Below are 13,143 nucleotides of genomic sequence, written 5' to 3'. Positions count from 1 at the left end.
TAACCTTAGCCCATAACCCTAACCTCCTAACTTAGCCCATAACCTAACCTCCTAACCTAGCCCATAACCCTACCTCCTAACCTTAAGCCCATAACCCTAACTCCTAACCTTAGCCCATAACCTAACCTCCTAACCTTAGCCCATAACCTAACCTCCTAACTTAGCCCATAACCCCTAACTCCTAACCTTAGCCCATAACCTAACCTCCTAACCTTAGCCCATAACCTAACTCCTAACCTTAGCCCATAACCCTAACCTTAGCCCATAACCCTAACCTCCTAACCTTAGCCCATAACCCTAACCTCCTAGCCTTAGCCATAACCTAACCTTTTAGCCCATAACCCTAACCTCCTAACTTAGCCCCTAACCTTAGCCCATAACCTCCTAACCTACCATAACCCTAACTCTAGCCTTAGCCATAACCCTAACCTTAGCCCATAACCTAACCTCCTAACCTTAGCCCCTAACCTTAGCCCATAACCTAACCTCCTAACCTTAGCCCATAACCCTAACTAGCCATAACGCCTTAACCTGCCCATAACCCTTAACCTTAGCCCATAACCCTAACCTCTCTAGCCTTAGCCTCTACCTCCAACTCCTAACCTTAGCCCATAACCCTAACCTCTAACTTAGCCATAACCCTAACCTTAGCCATAACCTAACTCCTAGCCTTAGCCCCTAACCTCCTAACCTTAGCCCATAACTTAACCTCCTAACCTTAGTTCTACCTCCTAACCTTAGCCCATAATCTACCTCCTAACTTAGCCCTAACCTCCTAACCTTAGCCTAACCTTAGCCATAACCCTAACCTCCTAGCCTTAGCCCTAACTCCTAATAGCCATAACTTAACCTCTAACCTTAGTTCCTAACCTCTAACTTAGCTCATAACTCTAACTCTACCTAACCCTTACTCTACCTCTTAACCTTAGCCCCTAACTTTAACTCCTAACTTAGCCATAACCTAACCCCTAATTAGCCCATAACCTAACTACTACCTTAGCCCAACCTAACTCCTAACCTTAGCCCATAACCCTAACCTTAGCCTAACCCTAACCTCCTAGCCTTAGCCCATAACCTAACCTTAGCCCATACCCTACCTCCTAACCTAGCCCATACCAACTCCTAATGCCTAACCTAACCTCCTAACTTAGCCCATAACCCTAACCTCCTAACCTTAGCCCATAACCCTAACCTCCTAACCTTAGCCATAACCTACCTCCTAACCTTAGCCCATTACCTAACCTCCAACCTTAGCCCATAACCCTAACCTCCTAACCTTAGCCCATAACCCTAACCTCCTAACCTTAGCCATAACCCTAACCTCCTAATTAGCCCATAACCTAACCTCCTAACCTTAGCCCATACCCTAACCTCCTACCTTAGCCATAACCCTAACCTCCTAACCTTAGCCCATAACCCTAACTTAGCCATAACCTAACCTCCTAACCTTAGCCCATAACCCTAACCTCCTACTTAGCCCATAACCTAACCTTAGCCATAACCCTAACCCTCTAACCTTAGCCTAACCTTAGCCCATAACCCTAACCTCCTAACCTTAGCCCATAACCTAACCTTAGCCATAACCTAACCTTGCCATAACCCTAACCTTAGCCCATAACCCTAACCTCCTAGCCTTAGCTCTAACCTCCTAACCTCCTAACCTTAGCCCATAACCCTAACCTCCTAACCTTAGCCATAACCCTAACCTTAGCCATAACCCTAACCTCCTAGCCTTAGCCCTAACCTCCTAGCCCCATAACCTTAACCTCCTAACTTAGTTCCTACCTCCTAACCTTAGCCCATAACTCTAACCTCCTAACCTTAGCCCCTAACTCCTAACCTTAGCCCTATTGCCATAACCCTAACCTCCTAGCCTTAGCCTACTCCTAACCTTCACCCATAACCTTAACTTCTAACCTTAGTTCTAACCTCCTAACCTTAGCTCATAACTCTAACCTCTAACCTTAACCCTTAACCCTAACCTCTTTAACCTTAGCCCCTAACTTTAACTCCTAACCTTAGCCCATAACCCTAACCTCCTAACCTTAGCCCATAACCCTAACCTCCTAACCTTAGCTCCTAACCTTAGCCATAACCCAACCACCTCCTAACCTTAGCCCATAACCCTAACCTTAGCCCATAACCCTAACCTCCTAGCCTTAGCCCTAACCTCTAACCTTAGCCATAACCCTAACTCCTAACCTTAGTTCCTAACCTCCTAACCTTAGCCCATAACCTAACCTCCTAACCTTAGCCCCTAACCTCCTAACCTTAGCCCATAACTCTAACCTCCTAACCTTAGCCCTAACTCTAACCTTAGCCCTAACTTTAACTCCTAACCTTAGCCCTAACTTTAACTCCTAACCTTAGCCCTAACCTTAACCTCCTCACCTTAGCCCCTAACTTTAAAACCTTCCCTAACTTAGCCCCTAACTTTAACTCCTAACCTTAGCCCCTAACTTTAACTCCTAACTTAGCCCCCTCTAACCTTAACCTCCTTACCTTAAGCCCCTAACTTAACTCCTCACCTTAGCCCCTAACTTTAACTCCTAACCTAGCCCTAACCTTAACCTCCTCAGCTAACCTTAACCTCCTCAACCTTAGCCCCTAACTTTAACTCCTAACCTTAGCCCCTAACTTTAACTCCTAACCTTAGCCCCTAACCTTAACCTCCTCACCTCTAGTCTCCTAACCTTAACCTCTAACCTTACTATCCTAATCTCCAACCTCCTAACCTTAACCTCTAACCTCTGACCTTCTGCCCCTAACCCTAACCTCCTAACCTTAATCTCTAACCTCCGAACCTTAATCTCTAACCTCCTAACCTTAACCTCTAACCTCCTAACTTTCTCAAGTGTTTCATCTGAAGGACAAACTGTAGCATTGACTATGTCCCAAAATATGTCTCAAATGGCAACCTATTCCCAATATAGTGCACTACTTTTGACCAGGGCCCAACATGGTGAACTATAAAGGGAATAGGGTGTCCTTATGGGACACGCTTTATTAAGACCTGAATCTTTCTCTTCTGCAGTCTGGGAGCTGTTAACTCTGCAACCATGCTGGAGCCTGATCTACCCAGTCCCATCGGACTGTGACCAGACAACCCCACACACACACTCACAGACGGACGGACGGGCGGGCGGACGGACGGACGGACGAACAGACAGACAGACAGATGAACAGACAGATGATAAGATGAACAGACACAGACGGACGGACGGACGGACAGATGAACAGACAGACAGGCAAATGAACAGACAGACAGGCAGATGAACAGACAGACAGGCAGATGAACGGACAGACAGACAGATGAACGGACAGACAGACAGAAGAGAGAGGGGTAGATAGATTCCCTCATCTACCCAGTGCCCCTGCTGAAATGGGTCAAACGGAAGCTCAGGACCAAAGCCAATATGGTGTCATTAGTATGTGTGTACCATGATTAAACCCATAAATGAACCACTGGACGTGTGGAATCATAATGCGATTTAAACATTTGTTTATGTTGATATGATTGCCCGGCTACAAAGTCACAAGGGAGAACATACAGTGGGTGACATCAGCTGCCTTCAGACATGAAACATGAGGAAATGACATAGAGAAAACATTCGCAGAGCACACATATGATAGCCAATTGATTAGCTATTTAGCAGTCTTGTTTAGAAGTCTTATGGCTTGGGGGTAGAAGTTGCCACTTGCCATGTGGTAGAGAGAGGCTGGAGTTTTTGACCATTTTTGGGGCCTTCCTCTGACACGGCCTGGTATAGAGGACCTGGATGGCAGGGAGCTCGGCCCCAGTGATGTATTGGCCATACGTACATATACCCTACCAAGCGGTGATGCAACCAGTCAAGATGCTCTCGATAACTTTTTGAGGATTTGAAGGCCCATGACAAATCTTTTCAGCCTCCTGACTTCACTGTGCAATTACTGAATATCTACAACGTCTCAATTTGACTCAGTGCCAACTGGTTTGAGAATGACCGATGAAGAGTAAGACTGACAAACAGGAGGTTTTCCTGAGTAAACAAGAAACAACTAAACTCATCGCAATGTAAACTAAATACACTTTCATAATGTGAAAGTGAAAGGTATTTGTGTATGAGCCTTATGTGTGTGTGGTTGGGTGTTTGTGAGAGGGGTGTTCTGTAAACCGTTGGGGGAATTTCTGTCTCGTGGGGAACAAGCTCACTGCGTCATGTGGTTTCTTATAAAACAGATGATGTATTGTGACATGGAAATGTTATACTTTTCCTAATCGTAACACAGCAGGCTAAATGGTTTGCATTTGTACTTCTTCATAAGCTATGTACGTGGATGGATTCACTGATGTCTATCCCCATGTGTATAGGTTCAATGTACTGTAGGCTAATGGCAACAGAACAAGTTCAGAAGTTCATGGATTTTTGTCTTTGGGCTCAGTCACCAACAAATGATTCCATAATAATGGTTGGAAAGAATGGTGAAAAACAACATGTCTATGTCATCCTCATCTGTAGCAGTAGTAATATAGTGCAGTAGTAATATAGTGCAGTAGTAATATAGTGCAGTAGTAATATAGTGCAGTAGTAATATAGTGCAGTAGTAATATAGTGCAGTAGTAGTAGCCTATAGTAGGCCCATATCAAATTGTATTTAGTGTAAACCTTACTGTTAAATGCTTACGTACAAGCCCTTAACCAACAATACAGTTCAAGAAATAGAGTTAAGAAAATATTTACTATATAAACTAAAGTAAAAAGTAACACAAGAAAATGACATAACAATAACGAAGCTATATCCAGGGGGTACAGGTTAGTCAAGGTCATTTGTAAAGTGACTATGCATAGATAATAAACAGCGTAGCAGCAGAGTAAAAAAACAAAGGGGGGGTCAATTTAATAATCCGGTTGCCATTTTATTAACTGTTCAGCAGTTTTATGGCTTTGGGGTAGAAGCTGTTAAGCAATCTTTTGGTCCTAGACTTGGCGCCTGAAGGGGAAAAGGTGTTGTCGCGCCCTCTTCACAACTGTCTCGGTGTGTTTGGACCATGATAGTTTATTGGTGATGTGGACACAAAGGAACTTGAAACTCACGACCCGCTCCACTTCAGCCCCTGTAGTCCACAATCATCTCCTTTGTCTTGCTCACATTGAGGAAGAAGTTGTTGTCCTGGCACCACACTGCCAGGTCTCTGACCTCCCTATAGGCTCTCATCGTTGTCGGTGATCAGGTCTACCACTGTTGTGTCGTCAGCAAACTTAATAATGGTGTTGGAGTCGTGTTTGGCCACGCAGTCGTGGGTGAAAAGAGAGTACGGGGGGGACTAAGCACGCACCCCTGAGGAGCCCCAGTGTTGAGGATCAGCGTGGCAGATGTGTTGCCTACCCTTACCACCTGGGGGGCGGTCCGTCAGGACGTCTAGGATCCAGTTGCAGAGGGAGGTGTTTAGTCCCAGGGTCCTTAGTTTAGTGATGAGCTTTGAGGGCACTATGGTGTTGAACACTGAGCTGTAGTCAAAGCATTCTCACATAGGTGTTCCTTTTGTCCAGGTGGGAAAGGGCAGTGTGGAGTGCGATTGAGATTGCGTCATCTGTGGATCTGTTGGGGCAGTATGCGAATTGGAGTGGGTCTAGGGTTTCCAGCATGATGATGTTGATGTAAGCCATGACCAGCCTTTCAAAGCACTTCATGGCTATAAATAGTGTAGTAGTAGGCTACTGTAATAGTAGTATAAATAGTAGTAGTATTAGTAGAAGTAACCTAGTAGTAGTTTAATCCCTGACTAACCAGGGATTTTACACTGTCATGTAAAATCACTGAATAATCCCTGGATTAAGCACACTGCCGCTTTAAGAGTGCTCGTCCCCCTGTGGCATTTAAACGCTTTCAGAATCGTCGTTGCAGATGTGTCACACTTCATGCCTGGCTCGCGCTTCAATTTAGTTTACATTCACCGCACACGCACCGATTCACACATATTATTAGGGCATTGTATTAGCAGCAGGGCAATGGCTTCAGTGAGCGTGGTAGGACCAAGACCGCATCGTCCAGCTCCAGACCAGGAGTTTTTCTTTAAGGAAATAACGGCCACCGGGAAGAAGAAAATAACGTTACCGAGGAAATACTCCCTGGAGAATATGGTGACCAGGAAGATATCGGTGAAGCGGGAGTGCGGTTCGGTGTCGGTTTTATCAGCAGTCACATCAACCCCGCTAAACCCGTCCCTGACCCCGGCACAACAAAGAGCAGCAGCCGAGGTAGGAGGGGGGAATCCCGGGGTGAGAAGTGGGGCTCAGCCGGGGCTGGTGCCACGTAGCTTGGACAGAGAACGCGACAGCAGCAGGCCTGGTTGTGGGCACACCGAGAGAGACACGACAGCGGCGAGGGAGGACACTGGTCAAAGCGGACGGAGGGCAAGCGGCAATYGCTATGCCGATGACGGAGAGAGTTCACTGAAGACCGTCACAAATGTTCGGTCAAGCACATCCGCCAACGAACAGATAGCAGATGCCAAGTGTGACAGATCAAGCGCGCCCACAAACGGACACACTGGCGCACACTCACATTGGGACCGACCAGTCAGGATGCGCGCATCCCACAGCCTCCCTGGTGAGACCACCGGGCCGGGTACCAAAGGGGACACCGGGGGGCCACCGATGGAGCGGTTGACACAGGGAAGGACAGGGGTCGTTAAACTCGCGCGCACAGAACCACACCGGAAGGAGGCCTGGTCAATATTTACCTCCCAAGAGCAGGAGGACCCGCGCGTGCGGGCGGAGACAGGAGAGGGCCACCTGTTCTGGACCAGAACAGTTACTCAGGACTGGTGCGACGTTTGTAACCAGCCAATCAACGCCCAGCAGGCGCTCAAGTGTAAAAGTAAGTAGTAGGCTAAACCATGACAGTAGAGGACACATCCGTTTCCAGTTCTTCAGGAGGAAGGTGTAACTGTTGCTTTACTACAATATAATAGAGATGGTTTGTGCTCGATTGCTTTTCTTTCACTTGGTGTGATATGGGATGATAGTGCAGAATTGCTTTGAGGGATGTGCTGTGACATAGTTTGGAGCTGAGGCTTGGATATTGACCTCATACCAAGGTGGATACTGTTGGCTGTTGTTGCGTCTGGCTTAAATGTGAAGCGCACTATCAGGCCAGGACTAGACTAGCAATATACTCTTCAGAGTGAGAGAGCGTGACTTTGCCAAGCATTCAGAGCTGCAGCCAGCAACCTTCTATGGAAACCTCATTATCTTGTCCTCCCAGACTCGTCTCTCTGTCCCCCTATACTCCTCCAGCCTCCCCTGCCCCGCCTCCCAATGTCTCAGTGTCACAGCATGATTTGCAAGCACAGCTTCAGGCATTAGCCTACGCAGAGAGACAGGAATGAGGGAGAGAGAGAGAGAGAAGGACAAAGTTAGTTTAGGAAGTCTAGAGTTATGCTTGTGTTCATGGAATATTAAGCTAGTGCATGTTCAGTACTACCGTAGGTCATCTGCCATTGTCATATCTGTATGGGGGTATTTTGGTCCCAGTTATCTTCCCATGTGTGACTGCTCTGGAGGGTAAGGGAGTGGAATGTTTGTGTCTGTATGTGTTTTAACATGGCTCAGGTGTCATCTAGCCCACATTCAATCCTACTGGTTCTCTGTCACCACGGTTCTCTGTCACCACGGTTCTCTGTCACCACGGTTCTCTGTCACCACGGTTCTCTGTCACCACGGTTCTCTCTCACACACAACATCACACTACTTTCTTCGGTACACATTGCATATTTCTGCTCTACTTCCAGTGTTAACAACGCAACAACAGTGAATCAGGCTTTCATGGACTCCTCTACTCTGTCTGTCCTATGTAGGCTCTATGTCAGGGTGCTCAGAAAGAACTAAAGTGGGGAGGGGAAGAAGAGAGGGCAAGAAAATTGAAGAGAATGGTAGTGTAAGAGAGTGGAAAGAGAGGAATAAAGGAGAAGAGTTGGCGATGAGGAGAAAGGAAACAAAGGGGAGAGAGCACAGGGAGAGGGTGGAGTGAGGGAGCGCAGGGAGAGGGTGGAGTGAGAGAGCACAGGGAGAGGGTGGAGTGAGGGAGCGCAGGGAGAGGGTGAGTTGAGGGAGCAACAGGAGAGAGCAAGGGGAGTGAGGGGAGCGGCAGAGAGAGGGTGGAGTGAAGGGAGAGGGTGGAGCTGGATGAGGAGCGCAGGCGAGAGGTGAGTGAGGAGCGCATGGAGAGAAGAGGGTGGAGTGAGGGAGCGCAGGGAGAGGGTGGAGTGGAGGGAGCGCGGGAGAGAGGTGGAGTGAGGAGAGCGCAGGGAGAGGGTGGAGTGAGGGAGGCAAGGAGAGAGGGTGGAGGAGGGAGGCAGGGAGAGGGTGGAGTGAGGGAAGGTGGAGTGAGGGAGCTGCAGGGAGAGGGTGGAGTGAGGGAGAGGGTGGGAGTGAGGGAGCGCAGGGAGAGGGTGGAGTGATGGGAGCGCAGGGAGAGGTGGGAGTGAGGGGAGCGCAGGGAGAGGGTGGAGAGGGAGCGCAGGGAGAGGGTGGAGTGAGGGACGCAGGAGAGGGGAGTGAGGGGCAGGGGAGGGTGGAGTGAGGGAGCGCAGGGAGAGGTGGAGTGAGGGAGCGCAGGGAGAGGTGGAGTGAGGAGCGCAGGGAGAGGAGTGGAGTGAGGGAGCGCAGGGAGAAGGGTGAGTGAGGTAGCGCAGGGAGAGGGTGGAGTGAGGTAGCGCAGGGAGAGGGTGGAGTGAGTGGAGCGCAGGGAGAGGTGGAGTGAGGGAGCGCAGGGAGAGGGCGAGTACAGGAGGGAGCGGAGGTGAGCGGACGGTAGTGAGGAGCGGAGTGGAGGAGAGGAGTGAGGGAGAGGAGGAGCGGAGTGAGGGAGCGGAGTGAGAGGGCGCAGGGAGAGGGCGCAGGAGAGAGGGCAGGGAGAGGGCGGAGGAGAGGAGGCAGGGAGAGGGCGGAGTGAGAGGTTCGCAGGGAAGAGGCGGAGTGACGGTCGCAGGAGAGGTCGCAGGGAGATTGCACAGGGAGAGGGCGGAGAGAGAGGGCAGAGAGATGATAGGTGAAAGAGAGTCAAGGACAAAAAGGGAAGGATGGAAGACAGGAAAGAGAAGAGGATGGAGAGAGAAAGGGATGAGAGACTAATAGAGAGGGACAGTAGATGAGATMACCTCAGCCACCCGAGCCACGGCCTGTTCACCCCGCTACCATCTAGAAGGCGAAGACAGTACAGGTGCATCAAAGCTGGGACCGAGAGAGTGAAAAACAGCTTCTATTTCCAGGCCATCAGACTGTTATAGTCACCACTAGCCAGCCTCCGCTTAGTAAGAGTGACTAAGTTCAGAGCAGGGTACTATCTGGCTACCATCCGGTACTCCACCTTGCACCTTATAATGGCGCTTAAGGGGATGGCTGACGTTTTACGTGCTCCCAACCAACTGTGCTATTTTGTTAGGTTTTTCGAGTTGTTTAACTTATTTTTTTACTTATTTAGTACATAATGTTGCTGCTACCGTCTCTTATGACCGACAATTACTTCTGGACATCAGAACAGCGATTACTCACCTCAAACTGGAAGAATATTCTTTCTTTAACGAGTCCGATGTGAAGGATATACTGCTTTCTTGGGAACAGGCCCAGATCCCCGTCATTTGCGTGAAGAACAGACAGAAAAAAAACGGGGGCGGAGGTCGGGCTGCCTTCTGAATTCTTAGGCGATTGAGTAAACTCCCACTGCCATCTCTTCTATTGGCCAAGGTGCAATCATTGGAAAATAAAATGGATGACCTACGATCAAGATTATACTACCAACGGGACAATAAAAACTGTAATATCTTATGTTTCACCGAGTCGTGGCTGAACGACGACACGAATAATATAGAGCTGGCGGGATTTTCCATGCACTGGCAGAACAGAGAAGCTACAGGGGCGGGGGTGTGTGTCTATTTGTCAATAACAGCTGGTGCGCGATGTCTAATATTAAAGAAGTCTCGAGGTATTGCTCGCCTGAGGTAGAGTACCTTATGATAAGCTGTAGACCACACTATCTACCAATAGAGTTCTCATCTATATTATTCATAGCCGTCTATTTACCACAACAAACCGATGCTGGCACTAAGACCGCACTCAACCAGCTATATAAGGCCATAAGCAAACAAGAAAATGCTCATCCAGAAGCGACACTCTTAGTAGCCAGGGACTTTACTGCAGGCAAACTTAAATCCATTTTACCTCATTTTTACCACCATGTCACATGTACAACCAGAGGAAAAAAAACTCTAGACCACCTTTACTCCACACACAGAGATGCATACAAAGCTCTCCCCCGCCCTCCATTTGGCAAATCTGACCATAATTCCAGCCTCCTGATTCCTGCTTACAAGCAAAAACTAAGAAGGAAATACCAGTGACTCGCTCAATACGGAAGTGGTCAGATACAGAACTGTTTTTCTAGCACATACTGGAATGTGTTCCCGGATTCATCAAATGGCAATATACCACCTCAGTCACCGGCTTCATCAATAAGTGCATCGACAACGTCGTCCCCACAGTGACCGTACATGCATATCTCAACCAGAAGCCATGGATTACAGGCAACATCCGCGTTGAGCTAAAGCATAGAGCTGCCGCTTTCAAGGAGGAGCGGGACACTAATCTGGACGCCTATAAGAAATCCCGCTATGCCATCAGATGAACCATCAAACAAGCAAAGCGTCAAATAGGATTAAGATTGAATCCTACTACACCAGCTCTGATGCTTGTTGGATGTGGCAGGGCTTGAAAACTATTACGGACTACAAAGGGAAACCCAGCTGCAAGCTGACCAGTGACGCAAGCCTACCAGATGAGCTAAATGCCTTCGCTTCGAGGCAAGCAACACTGAAACATGCATGAGAGCTCCAGCTGTTCTTGGCGACTGTGTGATAACGCTCTCGGTAGCCGATGAGAGCAAGATCTTTAAACAGGTCAACATTCACAAAGCCGCAGGGCAGACGGATTACCAGGACGTGTACTGAAAGAATGCGGGGACCAACTGGCAAGTGTCTTCACTGACATTTTCAACCTCTCCCTGACCGAGTCTGTAATACCTACATGTTTCAAGCAGACCACCAATAGTCCCTGTGCCCAAAGAAGTGAAGGTAACCTGCCTAAYTGATTACCGCCCCGTAGCACTCACGTTGGTAGCCATGAAGTGCTTTGAAAGGCTGGTCATGGCTCACATCAACATCATCCTCCTGGATGCCCTAGACCCACTCCAATTCGCATACTGCCCCAACAGATCCACAGATGACGCAATCTCAATCGCACTCCACACTGCCCTTTCCCACCTGGACAAAAGGAACACCTATGTGAGAATGCTTTGACTACAGCTCAGTGTTCAACACCATAGTGCCCTCAAAGCTCATCACTAAGCTAAGGACCCTGSGACTAAACACCTCCCTCTGCAACTGGATCCTGGACTTCCTGACGGGCCTCCCCCAGGTGGTAAGGGTAGGCAACAACACGTCTACTACGCTGATCCTCAACACTGGGGCCCCTCAGGAGTGTGTACTTAGTCCCCTCCTGTACTCCCTGTTCACCCACGACTGCGTGTCCAATCACGACTCCAAATCCATCATTTAGGTTTGCTGACGACACAACAGTGGTAGGCCTGATCACCGACAATGATGAGACAGCCTATGGGGAGAAGGTCAGAGACCTGGCAGTGTGGTGCCAGGACAACAACCTCTCCCTCAATGTGAGCAAGACAAAGGAGCTGACCGTTTACTACAGGAAAAGGCGGGCCGAACAGGCCCCCGTTAACATCAACGGGGCTGTAGGGGAGCGGTTTGAGAGTTTTTCAAGTTCCTTGGTATCCACATCACCAACGAACTGTCATGGTCCAAACACACCAAGTCATTCGTAAAGAGGACATGACAGCACCTTTTCCCCCTCGGGAGAAAAATATTTGGCATGGGTCCCCAGATCCTCAAAGTTCTACAGCTGCACCATCAAGAGCTTCCTGTGCCGTTGCATCACCGCCTAGTATGGTAACTGCTCAGCATCTGACCGTAAGGCACTACGTACGGCCCAGTACATCACTGGGGCCAAGCTTCCTGCCATCCAGGACCTATATACTAGGCGGTGTCAGAGGAAAGCCCCAAAATCTGTCAAAGACTCCAGTCACCCAAGTCATAGACTGTTTTCTCTGCTACTGCACGGCAAGCGGTACCGGAGTGCCAAGTCTAGGACCAAAAGGCTCCTTAACAGCTTCTATCCCCAAGCCATAAGACTGCTGAACAATTAATTAACAAAAATTATTTAGATTTCTTATTTTCTTAATTTAAAGGTTTTGGATTTGTGTGTTGTTTTCTATTGTTCGGTATACTGCGCTGTTGGAGCTAGAAACAAGCATTTCGCTGCACCTACGATAACATTTGCACAATATGTATACGAGAACAATAAAATTTGACTTGAGAGAGAAGTAGAGGGATGGAGGAAGAAGACAGGAGAGAGGGAGCTCAGTGCTGCAGGGAGAGAGGGAGCTCAGTGCTGCAGGGAGAGAGGGAGCTCAGTGCTGCAGGGAGAGAGGGAAGCCTCAGTGCTAGGAGAGAGGGAGCTACAGTGCTGCGTGGAGAGTGGGAGCTCAGTGCTGCGTGGAGAGTGGGAGCTCAGTGCTGCGTGGAGAGTGGGAGCTCAGTGCTGCGTGGAGAGTGGGAGCCAGTGCTGCGTGGAGAAGTGGGAGCTCAGTGCTCCGAATGCGGGGAGAGTGGGAGCTCAGTGCTGCGGGGAATGAGTGCCGGAAGCTCAGTGCTGCGGGGAGAGTGGGAGCTCAGTGCTGCGGGGCAGAGTGGGAGCTCAGTGCTGCGGGGAGAGTGGGAGCTCAGTGCTGCGGGGAGAGTGGGAGCTCAGTGCTGCGGGGAGAGTGGGAGCTCAGTGCTGCGGGCTGTCTGGATTAGTGTGCTATCAGCAGGGGATCACTGGAGACAAGACACTATAGAGAGAGAAGTAGAGGTGACACTAGCCGACACTGTGTGTTATGTGTGGAGTTGTGGGATCCATATAGTGCATATATACAGTGCATTCGGAAAGTATTCAGACCCCTTGACTTTTTCCACATTTTGTTACGTTACAGCCTTATTCAAAAATGTATTAAATCGTTTTTTCCCCTCATCAATCTACACACAAT

General features: G+C 48.9%; 2 protein-coding genes across 9 annotated transcripts in view; both read left to right on the top strand.

Annotated features, from left to right (window-relative positions):
- ikbke (inhibitor of nuclear factor kappa B kinase subunit epsilon) overlaps positions 1–4,236 on the top strand; it is a 23,056-nt gene extending 18,820 nt beyond the window's left edge. For 5 of the 7 annotated variants that reach the window (XR_002878041.2, XM_023995926.3, XM_023995945.3 and 2 more), the window contains one exon: positions 3,035–4,236. Coding sequence is in view for 4 of the 7 variants with exons in the window: in XM_023995926.3 (XP_023851694.1) it covers positions 3,035–3,098 (64 nt within the window). In the remaining 3 variants the exon portion in view is untranslated. The remainder of the gene's footprint in view (positions 1–3,034) is intronic. The other 2 variants (XR_011480576.1, XR_011480574.1) reach the window with 1 other exon arrangement.
- A 1,593-nt stretch (positions 4,237–5,829) lies between these two features.
- The window catches only part of LOC111969707 (uncharacterized), a 42,877-nt gene continuing 35,563 nt past the window's right edge, over positions 5,830–13,143 (top strand). The window contains exon 1 of one of the 2 annotated variants that reach the window (XM_024147317.2): positions 5,830–6,864. In XM_024147317.2, the coding sequence (XP_024003085.1) occupies positions 5,904–6,864 (961 nt within the window). In that variant the 5' untranslated portion in view covers positions 5,830–5,903. The remainder of the gene's footprint in view (positions 6,865–13,143) is intronic. The other variant, XM_024147314.2, reaches the window with a different exon arrangement.

Source organism: Salvelinus sp. IW2-2015, linkage group LG1, assembly GCF_002910315.2.
Source record: "Salvelinus sp. IW2-2015 linkage group LG1, ASM291031v2, whole genome shotgun sequence".
Classification (NCBI taxonomy): Eukaryota; Metazoa; Chordata; class Actinopteri; order Salmoniformes; family Salmonidae; genus Salvelinus; species Salvelinus sp. IW2-2015.
This window is presented reverse-complemented; position numbering and strand designations above follow the sequence as displayed.